The sequence below is a fragment of the Rhinoderma darwinii genome, chromosome 4, assembly GCF_050947455.1.
Source record: "Rhinoderma darwinii isolate aRhiDar2 chromosome 4, aRhiDar2.hap1, whole genome shotgun sequence".
Taxonomy (NCBI): Eukaryota; Metazoa; Chordata; class Amphibia; order Anura; family Rhinodermatidae; genus Rhinoderma; species Rhinoderma darwinii.
In genome coordinates, this window is record NC_134690.1 from 216,969,147 (window position 1) to 216,983,968 (window position 14,822).

The following is a 14,822-nucleotide window of genomic DNA, read 5'->3' on the forward strand; positions in this document are numbered from 1 at the left end:
TCTGGTCTACGGATATATACTTGTTTTTGGGTGGAAAACATTTGTAAAAACGTCAAATTATTTGGATGTGTGTGGACTTCGAATATCCAGCATTACCTTGATAAACTGGAACAGTGCTTGTTTTGGGTCTTGTATGTAGCTTTTTTGCTCAATTTGTGCTTTAATAAATATGTTTTCTGCTTCTGGGAGCTTGAACACCAATCTGGTGAGTTCCACAAGCTGCTCTGCCAGCACTGACCCTGGTAAAAAAAAAAAAAAAGTACAACTGATGTTGACCATATAAATACCGGTATGTTTATATTATATCAATAACTTGATTTTGGAGAAAATGATCCGTTATCTGTTTCACGACTATACCTTATTTTACATTTTGCTTCCAAAACCCATTTTGACAATATGTATATGTTCAGTGCCCCCTTTCTTTATGAAGCAATATAATTTACCTACTACATAAGAGTAACAAAACTTTAGGCCATCCTGCATAAAAACCATCAGATTACAGCTTTCACTGATCTGACTGGTAACTATGGGAAAATCGAGATGTTATGTTGGACTAACTTTACACATGAGGTCCTTGTAAGTGTTCTTGACACAAACGCTAGTCATCGCATGTGAAGCTTTTCCTTTGCTGCAACCAATATGTCCTCAAAACGCCCATTAGCACATGCCCCTTTACATCTATAGGCAGAAGTATTTGAATCCATTGTACAGACGTCACAATTTTAATTGGCACGCTTCCTTATTTAAAAAGACAAGCCCCATATTCATGTGAATTGACATCAATTTTGAGGATTCAGATGTGGAAATTCAAGCGACTGAAAGGTTTCAACTGGCGGATGAGGTAGAAAAAAGCAAAACAAGTTGTGTTCATACTAGAATTTGGCAACAATTGCTACCTAATAAAGTTCGTTTAACCATGTTTTTAACAAAACTTATTTTGGCAAAATGTTTTCAATTTTCCATTGCAGCATTTAGAGAGCCATGTAATGTTTTTACTGACGTAGCAGTATGAGGGCTAGTTTTTTGCAGGTTGTTATAGGTGGTGTTAAAACCATTTTTCAGGTAGATATAAATTGTTATTCAACTTTTTTAATGTTATTTTTAGCCCCTTCCCAACCTATGACAAATACTTATATCATAGCCGGGTAGGGGGAAGTATTGAGCGGTCTCACGGGCTGATCCCGCTCCATAGAAAGCGGGTGTCGGATGTATGTTACAGCCAACACTTCACAGTAACCTGCTCATGTAAGCCATTAAATGCCGCGGTCAATAGCGACCACGGCATTTAAATAGTTAGAAAGAGGGAGGTGACCCCTTCTAACAGCCCATCGTGCCCCCCCCACTGGCCAACCATCTTTGTGCTACTATTAAGCCCTGCCTCTGGGCTGAATAGAAGCCTGTCAGAAAGAAGATATACTAAAATATGCCTCCATGCTGCTCAATGGACGTAAAAATACAAAAGTTATGGCTCTCAGAATTTGGTGAAAATGTTTTAGTTTGTTTTTTTCCCTTATAAAAGTGGTTATATATATATATATATATATATAAATAAAAAAACCTATATAAATTTGGTATCGCCGTAATCGTATTGACTAACAGAATAAAGTTAACATGTTGTTGTAATTGCACGGTGAATGTCGTAATAACGAAGTTCAAAAAAGAATAGAGGAATCGTTTTTTTGTTTTTATTTTCTACCCCACAAATAATTTTCTTCCCATTTCCTACTACATTGTATGGTACAATAAATGGTGCCATGAAAAACTACAACTTATCCTGCAAAAACCAAGTCCTCATTGGACTAGATCGACTTAATTTTTTTATTTTTTTTTTAAAGTTATGGACTTTGGGGATGAAAAAAATTTCATGTAAATCTCAAGAATGGCTGCGGCAGGAGAGGAAACGGGGGGGGGGGGGGGGGGGAGCAATTTTGCCTTAGCTTTTTGCACTTTTCTTTATAAAAAAAATGTAATCTTTCACCCTGCAGTTTAATTATAGTGATAACTTTATTACACGGGTGGTTAAGAGTGCGGCGATACCATATATGCATTAAAAAATATATATATTTTTTTTACCACCTATGGAAAATAAAATTACATTTTATAGAATTTTTTTTAACTTCTTTGTAATAAACTTTATTAAACTCAATTTTTTATTTTGTCCCCTTAGGGTATTTCAAAATGTGATCTACTGATAGTTTTTATAATTTATAAAGCAGCACTCCAGAAGTATAATCTAATAGAAAACGTTTATTCACCCAGTGTTCACTGAAGCAACGTTTCACCCTCTAATGAGGGCGTTTTTAAGCAAAGAATGTCAGTAATTCCCGTACATTTAAACAAAGCATTGTGCAGTTAATAATGGTCTCATTAAAACAAAAATAGCACTTACTGCTAAACTTTATTGCATAATTCCAACAATTCAAACATCCGCGATGGCAACCTTCCTCCATTCCGGCGTCCAATAGGACCCACTGCGCACGCCCAAGTGCTTGCTCCAATAGTAGTGTAGGACCCACTGATCATGTGTCCGGCAAGGTAAATGTAAACAAACAACTCCACACAACTTATACTTCACTGCAAATGTTCTCCATATAGCTTTGGCCTTTGACAATTGATACTTTGTAATATGCCCTAATTCATGGCCATCTGAAAAAAAGACATCTAACATTTTAATTGCCCAGATATGCAGGCATGGTGCCATTATAGATCTTTATTGTTTCATGCCCTCTTCCAGTATGAAGCGATCACAATCGGAATCAACCTTTGCGCATGCGCACTATGGGGCCTTTATCCTGCCAGTTGCAACAAAGTGTCGATCCCCTATGTATCATGGCGCTCTGATCTATGAGAGAAGCTGTGCCTGCGCAATGGGGTGAACCACGCTATGTTTGTTTACATTGCCAATCACGTGATCAGTGGGTCCTACGCTACTATTGGAGCAAGGACATGGCAAAGTGCAGTGGGTCCTATTAGACACCGGAACGGAGGAAGTTTGCCATCGCATATGTTTGAATCGTTGGGATTATCCAATACAGTCTATGAGGTGAGTGCCAGCTGTTTATAATTAATTATATTTATTACATTTATAGAGTATATGTTTTTGTAAACTTTTTTGGAAGATAGCACATTTGACATTAGCATGGATGTACGGATTCAATACATTTTGTAACTATCTGGACTGGATACACTTTTTGATATGCTTGTATATTAATGAGACCATTATTAATTGCACAATGCGTTGTATAAATGTACGGGAATTACTGACACTCCGCTTGAAAATGGCCTCATTGAGGGTGAAACGTTTCTTCCGTGAACACTAGGTGAATAAAAGTTATTCTATTGGATTAGACTTCTGAAGTACTGCTTCCGCTGATGGATGGAGACACACACACACAACACAATGGACAAAAGTATTGACACCTACAGGAGCTTTATGGACATCCCATTCTAAATCCATAGGCATTATTACGACGTTTGTCCCCCCTTGCAGCTAAAACAGATTCCACTCTTCTGGGAAGGCTTTCTGCAGGATTTTGGGGTGTGTCTATGGGAATTTTGCTCATTCATCCAGAAGAGAATTTGTGAGGTCAGACACTGATGTTGGACGAGAAGGCCTGGTTCACAATGTTCGTTCTAGTTCATCCCAAAGGTGTTTGATGTGGTTGAGGTCAGGGCTCTGTGTGGGCCAGTCAAGTTCTTCCACACCAAACCATGCCTTTATGGACCTTGCTTTGTGCACTGGGGCACAATTTTGCTGGAACACAAAAGAACCTTCCCCAAGCTGTTCACACAAGTTGGAAGCATACATACAATTGTTCAAAATGTCTTGTAATGCTGAAGCATTGAGATTTCCCTTCACTGGAACTAAGAGGCCTAGGGCAACCCCTGAAAAACAACCCCAAATAATTATCACTCCCGACCAAACATTACAGTTGGCACACTGCAGTTAGGCTGGTACCATTCTCCTGGCATTGACAAACCCAGACTCATCCATCAGACTGCCAGATAGAGAAGCACGAACGGTCACTCCATAGAACACGTTTCCACTGCTCTAGAGTCCGGTGGCGGCGTACTTTACACCACTCTGACGCATGGCATTGTAACCAGTGATGTAAAATTTTCATGCAGCTGCTCGACAATACAAACCCATGCCATGATGCTCCCGGCGCACAGTTTTTGTGTGCATGTTAACCCCTTCCCGACATCGGTCGTATGGATACGTCATGGAAAGTTAGTGCTTCCCACATTTTGCCATATCCATACGACAAATGGATGACACGGGCTCAGAAGCGGAGTCAGTGTCATCATCCCCTGGTGTCAGCTGCATGTTACAGCTGACACCCCAGGGTAATGGCGGGGACCGAAGTTTGCTCCGATCCACACCATTAACCCCTTAAATGCAGCGGTCAAAAGCGATCACTGCATTTAAGGGGTTGGCAGCTCATCGGCACCCCAGCAATGAAATTACCGGGGTGCCAGTGGCTGCAAAGGCAACCAGAGGCCTAACACTAGCCTTCCGGTATGCCTAGTACGGAAGCCTTTCAGGCCCTGCCCGGAGGCGGGGCCTAACTGGCTTGCGTAGCCGCCAACAGGATGGCGCCAGCTCATAACAATGGCCTCCTGCTCTATTACGGAAGCCGATTAGGCCCCACCCGGTGGGCGAAGCCTAATCGGCTTGCTGTCAGTTAATGACTGACAGATCTAATACATTGCACTACATAGGTAGTGCAATGTATTAGAAAACTAATCTGACAGTTGGACCTTCATGTCCCCTAGTGAGCCTAAAGAAAAGTGTTAAAAAAAAAGTGAAAAAAAATGTTAACAAAAGTTGGAAAACATTTAATAAAAGTTAATAAAAAAACACAATCGCCCCTTTTCCCTTAGGCTATGTTCACACTGAGTTTTATTGACGTGGAAACCGCGCCAAAAAACTCGTCAAAAACGGCCCGAAAATGCCTCCCGCCGATTTCAATGGGAGGCGGGGGCGGGAGAAAGCAGCAACATGCCCTATATCTTCGGCCGTTTCCGCCTCTGACCTCCCATTGACTTCAATGGGAGGCAGAGAAAGCGTATTTCACGTCGCAAAAAACGCAGCGAAAATCGGCGTGCAGGGAGAAGAAAATCTGCCTCAAACTTTTGAGGCAGAAATTCCGCCTGCAAAAAACTCAGTGAGAACATAGCCTTATCAAGTCCTTTATTATTGAAAAAAATAAATAAACCATACATATTTGTTATTTCCACATCCATAACGGCCTGAACTATAAAATATTATGCTATTTATTCCACACGATGAGCGGAATAATAAAAAAAAACATTAAACAATGGTAGAATTTCTGTTCTTTGGTCACTTTGCCCTACAAAAATTGGAATAAAAAAAAAAAGTGACTAATTTATAACGCATGGTGAACGCTGCATAAAAAAACCCTAAAAAAATATGCCAGAATTGCTGTTTATTGGTCAACTTGCCTCCCAAAAAATAGGATATAAAAAGTGATCAAAAAGCCGCATGTACCCCAAAAATGGTACCAATAATAACTACAGCTCGCCCTGCAAAAAACAGCCCTCATGCCACTACGTCTATGAAAAAATAAAATGAGTTAAGGCTCCAATAAGTCAGGAAATAAAAAATATGCAACTGTGCAGGGCTGAGGAGAACAATTTCTTCTGTTTCAAGTGGCGAATTATCAAGGCCCCTAAAATTATGGAACCAGGAAGGGGAGGGCCCAAACATATCTGCTGGAAGCGAGGGTGCCCGTATTATACCAGGACAACACTTCTCAGCAAAATTCCCCAAACTGCAAAGGTGCAGAGTGTGGACCAAAAGGGGGATAAGAAAGAACATTTATCAGTGCGACACCGGCCTGTGCAGAAAGGATTGCTTCACAGCGTAAAAAATTTACATTTTTACTTTGCACCATCCGCAGAGCAATCATTTATGGAAAAGACCTGTGGGGTGAAAATGCTCACTACACCCCTTAATAAATGCCTTGAGGGGTGCAGTTTCAAAAATGGGATCACTTCTCAGGGGCTTCTTTTATTATTTCACATCTGAGCCTCTTCAATTGTGAACCAACACTTTGTAAATCGCCAAATTAGGCTTCAACTTTGCATGGTACTCCTTCACTCCTGAGCCTGGTCAAATGTCCAGGCAAAAGATTAGGGCCACATGTAGGGTGATTCTAAAACCGGGAAACACTGCATAATAATTAGAGAGCTTGTCTTGTTATGATGGCAGAAGTTGGGCACCACATACTGGTACATCTATGGAAAAAATTCCATTTAAACTCCGCAACATCAAGTGCACACTAATTTCTGCAAAACACCTGCAGGGTTAACATTCTCACAACACCCCTAAGTGAATACCTTGAGGGGTATAGTTTCCAAAATGGGGTCACTTCTGGGGGGTTTCCACTGTTTTGGCACTGCAAGAGCCCTTCAAACCTGACATTGTGCCTAAAATATATTCTAATAAGGCTATGTTCACACGGCAAACAAAAAAACGGACATAGAATACGGAGCGGCTTTCAAGCGAATACAGCCCCTGATTTTTGGATGTTTTTTAAGCAACTTGCGTTCTTTGCGGTGTATTTTATGGGCGTTTTTGTAGCGGTTTTTCTATTGAGTCAATGAAAACCGGCTCCAAAACAGCTCAAGACGTGACACGCACTTCAACATTACGGGGCGTTTTTTTACACGCAGTTTTTATAAACCGCGCATTAAAAAAAACGCCCCGTGAGTAATGAAACGCCAGTTTTCACATTAAAATCAATCGGCAGATGTTAGGAGGCGTTCAGCCCCCGTATTGACGGCCCTAAAAACTTCTGAAAATAGGCCTTGTGAACATAACCTAAAAAGGAGGCCCAAAATCAACTAGGTGCTCCTTTGCTTCTTAGGCCTGTGCTTCAGTCCATAAGAACACTAAATGCTTTTTTGAATACTTTGAGGGGTGAAGTTTTTAAAATGGGCTGATTTATTGGGGGATTCTAATATATAAGGCCCTCAAAGCCACTTCACAACTGAACTGGCCCCTGTAAAAATAACCTTTTGAAATTTTCTTGAAAATGTGAGAAATTGCTGTTTATGTTCTAAGCCTGTAACGTCCTAGAAAAATAAAAGGATGTTCAAAAAACGATGCCAATCTAAGGCAGACATGTGGGGGATGTTAAAGGGGTTTTCCAGCTTCGGACAACTGATGACCACCGGATAGATAATCTACATGATCTGTGGGTGTCCAACACCCGGGCCCAGCACAGATCAGCTGGTCTGGTGCACCGGGCGTACATGCCGGAAGCAGATGGCTCCGGCCACAGAACAGCGGCCGCTTCTAGAGACTGCTTCCAGGCTCCGTACATAGCACTATGTGCCACAACATCCGGTGTCCGCAGGCCACCGGAGCAGCTTATTGGTTCGGGGTTCAAGTGTCCGCACCGATGACATACTGATAATCTATCCGGTGGACAGGTCATCAGTTGTCAGAAGGTGGACAACCCCTTTAATGCTTTCACTTTGCAATACCACTCACAGTTGATGGTGGAATATCTAGCAGGGAAGAAATTTCACAAACTGACTTTTTGCAACGGTGGCATCCTATTACAGTACCACGTTGGAAATCAGGGAGATCTTTGCAACTACACATTCTTTCACAAGTGTTTGTACAGGCAGACTGCATGGCTAGGTGCTGGATTTTATACACCTGTGACAAAGGGACTGAATGAAACACAAAAATTCAATGATTAACCCCTCAGTGACCAGCCTATTTTAGGCCTTAATGACTAAGCTATTTTTTACGTTTTTCAATAGTCTTATTCAAAGAGCTATAACTTTTTTATTTTTGCGGGACAAGTTGTATTTTTAATAGCACCATTTTGGGGTACATATAACTTATTACCTTGAGGGAGGGAATAGAAAACCCCCCCCAGCAATTTTACCACTTTTTTGCATCCTAAACTTACACCGTTTACCGAGTGGTATAAATAACACAATAACTTTATTCAGCGGTTTGTTAAGATACCAAATTTATATAGTTTTCTTATGTTTTATTAGTTTTACACAGTGAAAACACGTATTTATTTTTGTGTCTCCATATTTGAAGAGCAATAACTTTATTTTTCCGCCGATGCAGTTGTAGGAGGGTTTTTTTTGTAGGAGGGTTTTTTTTTGTGGGACGACTTGTAGTTTTTATTGGTACCATTGGAGTACATGCGACTTTTTGATCACTTTTTAATCACATTTTTTTTTAAGGCAGGATGTACAGGAAACCGCAGTTCTTGCATTGTTTTTTAATATCTGTCTCGAGTGGAGCACAACAAGCGACTACCGAAATGTGTACACATGAAATCATGTTACAATCGTAGACAAGGTCCATTTTGTATCGCTGAGGCCGATTGCAAGAATACATAATCTAAAGTCCCAAGCTCTCACACACACACACACACACACACACCCACCCATTTAGGATTTTACCCGCGTGGTACATTTTGGGTAATGCGAACACTGGCGGTAGCCGATAATAAAGATAATAACCTTAACGTTAAATATCTCAGCAAAAAAAAAACCCTCTCAAAATAGTTTGCAGCATCGTTTTTGTATTGAAAAGATCTTTCAAATGAGCACCGACTCGACCCCCCGTGCCATTTAAGATCTTGCTGCCCCCACCCACCCCCAAGGGGGTGGGCATGTTTTTTTTTTTGCGTTAACTGGAAGATTTTATGACCCTATTAAATCCCACCAAATTTCAACCCTCTACCACAAGCCGTTCAAAAGTTATGAGGGTGGTCCGGAACTTTTGGTGGGCACTGTATATAAAACCCATATAATGTCTGCTCTTTTGGCTGAAAGAAAAAAAAAACAACTTACTTGGTTCAGTTCCGGTTTTATTTGTAGCACCCACTGGCAGATCTATATACATCTGCAAAACACATCTAATCCAAGCTCTAATTGACAAGGCCTGATAAGAAGAATATCCAATACCACTGAGGGCTTCTGTGAATTTGCTGGGAAATAAATAGATTTACTGAATTCATTACTTACAATATATAAAAAAAAAAAAAAAAAAAAAAAAGGCATTTTGTTAAATGGAATGCATAACTCAGGAAGTACACAAAAATTACATAGCATGACACTGTGGAAAGGTTTTAACGTCAAGTGAATGGCGCTGTAGCTAGTGCTGCAGCCCATTCTACCTCGGGGCCAGTTGAGGTCTTGGCAGTTTGACCCCACCGATTAGGAAGTGATGGTATACAATAGCATAAAATTATACTAGCGCTTAAATCTATTACGGGTATGTGCCCGTATATTTCACACATTTTTATTTTACAGTGTGGAGCTCTCCCCTCTCTGTAACTGTGTTATGTCCAACCATGTGCTGTCTGTAACGGTGAAGAGTGGCACCATGGGGAAAAAAAATGGTAAGAAACTGATTGCAAAAGAGAATGCAACGGATGCTAAAAAATAGCTAACGGATAGAAAACTTTTTCACCATCCAAGTTCAGATAATAACACACAGCCTTGTAAAGTGAATAATGAAGAGGGAAAAAATCCCTAGCATAAAGCTATCTCGCTACAGATGTATGACCTTTTTTGGCCGTCCGTATTAAAAGATGCAGCGCCTTGTTTATTGGCTCTTCTCTCGTAGGCTATGTTCACACAGGGTGGATACACTGGATAAAAGTACATAGCGTATTTGTCCTGGAACCCACAGGGAATTCTGGCTGAAAATCAGGCAGACTCTCCGCTGCAGAAACACTACTGGGGGGAAAAAAAAAAACAAAAAAAAAAAATCGACTCCTCCCTCTGTTCTTGGTGCAGTCTGGCCTTCTGGGATGACGCTGCAGCCTGTGATTGGCTGCAGCAGTCACATGACAAGAAACGTCACCCCAGCAGGGAGAACAGAGGAATGCATCTCTATAACAATGGCTAGGGTTAAACCAGACTTTTTTCTTCAAATAAATTTCAAATCCAAAACAGGTTATTTTTTTTCCCTGATGTGCGATTTTTGCGCCGCAATCGCAGCTTTTCCGCCACAAAAATGGCAACATTTGGTATTTGTTGCAGGCTTTACCTCCCCATTGAATTCATAGGCGAAAACCTGCAACAGAAGAGCAGCTAGTCCGCAGCATAGTTTGATAAGCTGCGGATTTAAAAAAACGCACCGCTTGTCGATTTATGAACGGTTTCTCCGATGATTTTTTCCGCTGCGCGTGGATGAGATTTGTTTAAATCTCATCCACTCTGCGAATTTTCCGCAATGAAATCCATTATGGAAAATCCAGTGTTTCCGCTTTTTGTTTTTCTGTACACTTTTCTGTTGCTGCAATTTGTAATGACTGCAGAAAATAGACACTTTTAAATTAACCCTCTGTTTTGCGGCAGTTTCACAGCAAAAGAAATGCAACAAGAGCAAGTCATGTAAATACCCACTCTTAAGAAACTAAACAGCGAGTATGTATATAGTCAAATAAGTATACCTTGGTGTAGATTCGCCTGGGATTACTACAAAGCTCTTGTGTTTTGCTAAAGCATGTGTTGTTTACTTGCAAAATAGTTCTAAAACAAATTAGTGTATACTGTAGATCTATTTTTGACAAGAATAACGGCTCACCTGTTCGGGATTAAATGGCTCAGATAACGGGATACCAACTGTGGTGTGACCATGTCATCCCAGCCAAAAAGTTGCATCATTGATACAAAAGGCCGGGGCTGCAGGTCAGGTGGAGCAGTGTTGGCCATATCCATAGCCAGAAGCGTGTAACCTGCCAAGCAAAAAGTAGATTATGGCACATATAGCATAAACAAATGAAATCGTGTGCAAGTATAAACATTTCTAGACCTTTACAATATTATAACAAGCAAGGGAAAAAGTAAGCAAAAGTAGACAAAGTGACAGACCTGCTGCTGTGTCAGCTAACTGGGATGGAGGGGTTTGTGAAAGTCTCAAACTTTTCAAAAAAGGGAAGAAATTTCTCCAGAGAGCACCAGCAACTGCTAGATGGCGCTCCTTTTCCACTGACACAGGCAGCGCATGAATGCCTGCATTCCTATGTCCTTGGACTGCATGGCTGTGGATGTTCCTAAGAAAGAACATAAAGAGTTATTTCTACAGAATCACATACAATTAATAGCGAGTTTCACGTATGTATTAAAATGTTAAATTCACATGGATAAAATAAATATCTGCAATAAGCAAAAGTTCTGTATTTGCGGATGGCTATCCGTATTTGCATGGGCCCATGCACACGACCGTAAAAACCTCAGCTTTTGCGGACCACAAAAACTGACCCATTCACTTCCATTGAACCCGGACACCTTTGCGTATCGCTGCGGATGAGCGTCCGTGCCGCAGAACTGTGCCGGGAATTATGGAGCATGTCCGTTCTTGGCCCAAATTTGCGGCACGTACACCTCCATAGAAGTCTATGGGGGAAGGCAAAATTGCGGATGGCTACGGAGGTGCTAAGCGACACAAAGGGGATTTCCCATTAACCAGGTCTCTTTTTTTTTGGCGGATCTGTATACGCAGATGCAATACGGATACACTACGGACTGTATTTGTGGATACCATTCAGCAGATGACTATAAAGCAATACGGAACAGTCTTTACGGTCAGTAGTTGCGGATACGGTCGTGTGAATGAGGCCTCAATTTGTATATGTTTGCTTCCCTTGGACCGGGGATTTTGCTCTGCTGCGTACACCACCCATGATTGGGGAGTTGGCCTTACCTGCTGCTGAAAACGGACCTGGTTGTGCGGCTGATTTCTTGAATATTACATACATAAAATAGCGTTCCCATACAATATTATTTGTTATGAAAAAAAACAATAAAGACCCCACTAAATAAGCTACACATACTTGGTGTTGCAGAGTCCGTAATGACCCGAGCTATAAAACTATTACTTAATTTAACCCGTACGGTGTAAAAATGACGTTTAAAAAAAAACCAATAAATTGCTGCTTTCTGTTCATGCCTTACAAAAAAAATACAATGGAAGTGTGATCAAAAAGACGTATGTATGCCAAAACGGTACCAATAAAAAGGACAAGACCGTCCCGCAAAAAAAAAGCTCTCAAACATTGGCGGGGGAAAAAAAAAAAGTTCTGGCTCGCAGAATATAGCAACACAAATACATAGGTTTTTTAAAAAGAAAAAACAACGTTTATCGTACAAACGTAGTAACACAAAAAAAAAGATATGCCGTACATTTGTTATTGCTGTAATCGTAACGACCTGCAGAATAAAGTTATGTTATATATATCACTGTAAACGGCGTAGATTTCAGACGCCAAAAATATGGTAAAATATCTATTTTTTTCCCTAACCCCCCTGAAAAGTTACAAAAAAAACCCTGCAAAAATAACTGAAAAATTGCTCCGTCGTGAAGACCAAAAGTAGGCTGGTCACTGAAGGGCTGAACTGCCATAGTACATTCAGTTTTCATCAGTTGTGACCCCTCATAAACCAAAACGTTTAGGACACAATCTCTAGTGTGAACGGTGTTCTTTATGGGAACATTTACATACTCTCCTATGACTGCTCAATCATTTTAAATATTTAATAATCTGAGACCTATTCAAGTCCCTTTAAGACTTAAAAGAATTTTACAGCATATTTTGTAGCTGCCGTTTATTAAATTGCACAGAAAAAATAAAATGTAATGGAGCAGTAACCTAATAAGACCGCCTAAACGTCCTAAAAACAAGACAGAAAACCTTTAAATTCCCAAGGATAAAATGTCGCCTTTCTGTATTCCAATGAAGAAAAAAAAACATTGCAGATATCTGCATTCCCTTCAGCAGGACCAGCAGTAGATCTTCGAATGCGTTTTATTAAATGATATTACATGACTGCGTCCACATCTTTGTTAGTATAGTAAGGACAAACGTTGCAGCCATACAAAGCATCTTCCTTCTGCAGACAATGTGGCATGAATTCAATAACACACTCAATTTTCTTTGATTCCTCTAGTACCGTGCTCGCTACTTAATCTAATTTGGAAGTTGTGACTTTCTAGAGGTTTAATAGAGATATGTCTGCAGGGAATCAATGTTCCCTGAAAAGGGGGGGGGGGGGGGGGGAAAAGCATTAACAAATTTGTCTGGCAGAGCCAGATTCAGAGCATTACTGCGGTAGGCTGATGAACTAAATAACACGCTTATTAAAAACAATCTCCAGGAACGCACCATCATTGCCGTTTCCATTTATCTTCTGGTCAACCCAAGTCTGCGTGTACATTAAAATAACTACATTTCCTTTATTAAATTCTATAAACAGCAATCAAGTCGGAGCTTCAAAATCTAGCAGATCGCCGAATGGTACGAGTCATTAATAGCATTCAGCCTCAGCATTTCAAATTTTAACTCCGTAACGACCGCCCACCGTCTTTTGACGTCAGGCGGTGCAGGTGCTTAGTCTACAGTGACGTCTTTTGGCATCGCTGTAGAAGAGGCTGATGAGCGCTCATCCTCTAAGCAGGAGCTGTAGTTTACAGCTCCAGATCTAAGAGCAGCCTGCTAAATACAGCTGGGGTCGGAAAACATTCGGACCCCAGCTTTTTAACCCTTTGATTGCCGCGGCCCATGGCCGCAGAATGATCAAAACGGAACTATCCTCTTTGATTGCGTTACCAGAAACCCGGTGATGTGAATCACTCTGCAGCTAGCCAAGGGGACCTAGAAAGGACCCCAGGGCTGTCTGTTCAGTATGCCTGCTGTTAGGGCTCACTATCCTTTAATGAGATTTTAAAAAAAAAACCCTATACACATTAGGTATCTAAACGACAGTAATAAACGGAACAATTAATAAAGCAGGTTATTTAGCATGAAACGTGAATAGGATAAAAAAAGAAAGAAAAACTATGGTGAGAATTGCTTTTTCCTATATTCACGCCGCAAAAAAAAATATTGCAAACTACAAACAAAATAATACAATTTCTCCCGTATAAAACAAGGCCTCATACAGCCACGTCAATGAAAAAATAAAAAAAAGTTATGGCTGAAGAAATGAGTTAAAAACTGAAAAATGTAGCTGGTCATTAAAGAGGCTCTGTCACCAGATTTTGCAGCCCCTATCTGCTATTGCAGCAGATCGGCGCTGCAATGTAGATTACAGTAACGTTTTTATTTTTAAAAAACGAGCATTTTTGGCCAAGTTATGACCATTTTCGTATTTATGCAAATGAGGCTTGCAAAAGTACAAGTGGGCGTGTTGAAAAGTAAAAGTACAACTGGGCGTGTATTATGTGCGTACATCGGGGCGTGTTTACTACTATTACTAGCTGGGCGTTGTGTATAGAAGTGTCATCCACTTCTCTTCACAACGCCCAGCTTCTGGCAGTGCAGCACTGTGACGTCACTCACAGGTCCTGCATCGTGTCGGCACCAGAGGCTACAGATGATTCTGCAGCAGCATCGGCGTTTGCAGGTAAGTCGATGTAGCTACTTACCTGCAAATGCTGATGCTGCTGCAGAATCAAGTGTAGCCTCTGGTGCCGACACGATGCAGGACCTGTGAGTGACGTCACAGTGCTGCACTGCCAGAAGCTGGGCGTTGTGAAGAGAAGTGGATGACACTTCTATACACAACGCCCAGCTAGTAAAAGTAGTAAACACGCCCCGATGTACGCACATAATACACGCCCAGTTGTACTTTTACTTTTCAACACGCCCAGTTGTACTTTTGCAAGCCTCATTTGCATAAATACGAAAATGGTCATAACTTGGCCAAAAATGCTCGTTTTTTAAAAATAAAAACGTTACTGTAATCTACATTGCAGCGCCTATCTGCTGCAATAGCAGATAGGGGTTGCACAATCTGGTGACAGAGCC

The 14,822-nt window shown here is 40.9% G+C and overlaps 1 protein-coding gene across 1 annotated transcript in view; it reads right to left on the reverse strand.

The window, feature by feature from the left end:
• MMS22L (MMS22 like, DNA repair protein) overlaps positions 1-14,822 on the reverse strand; it is a 147,899-nt gene that overhangs the window by 26,696 nt on the left and 106,381 nt on the right. Inside the window, exons 14-17 of the mRNA XM_075862188.1 lie at positions 10,888-11,069; positions 10,601-10,751; positions 8,857-8,993; positions 97-239 (exon numbers count right to left, since the gene is read on the reverse strand). Of these exons, the coding sequence (XP_075718303.1) occupies positions 97-239; positions 8,857-8,993; positions 10,601-10,751; positions 10,888-11,069 (613 nt within the window). The remainder of the gene's footprint in view (positions 1-96; positions 240-8,856; positions 8,994-10,600; positions 10,752-10,887; positions 11,070-14,822) is intronic.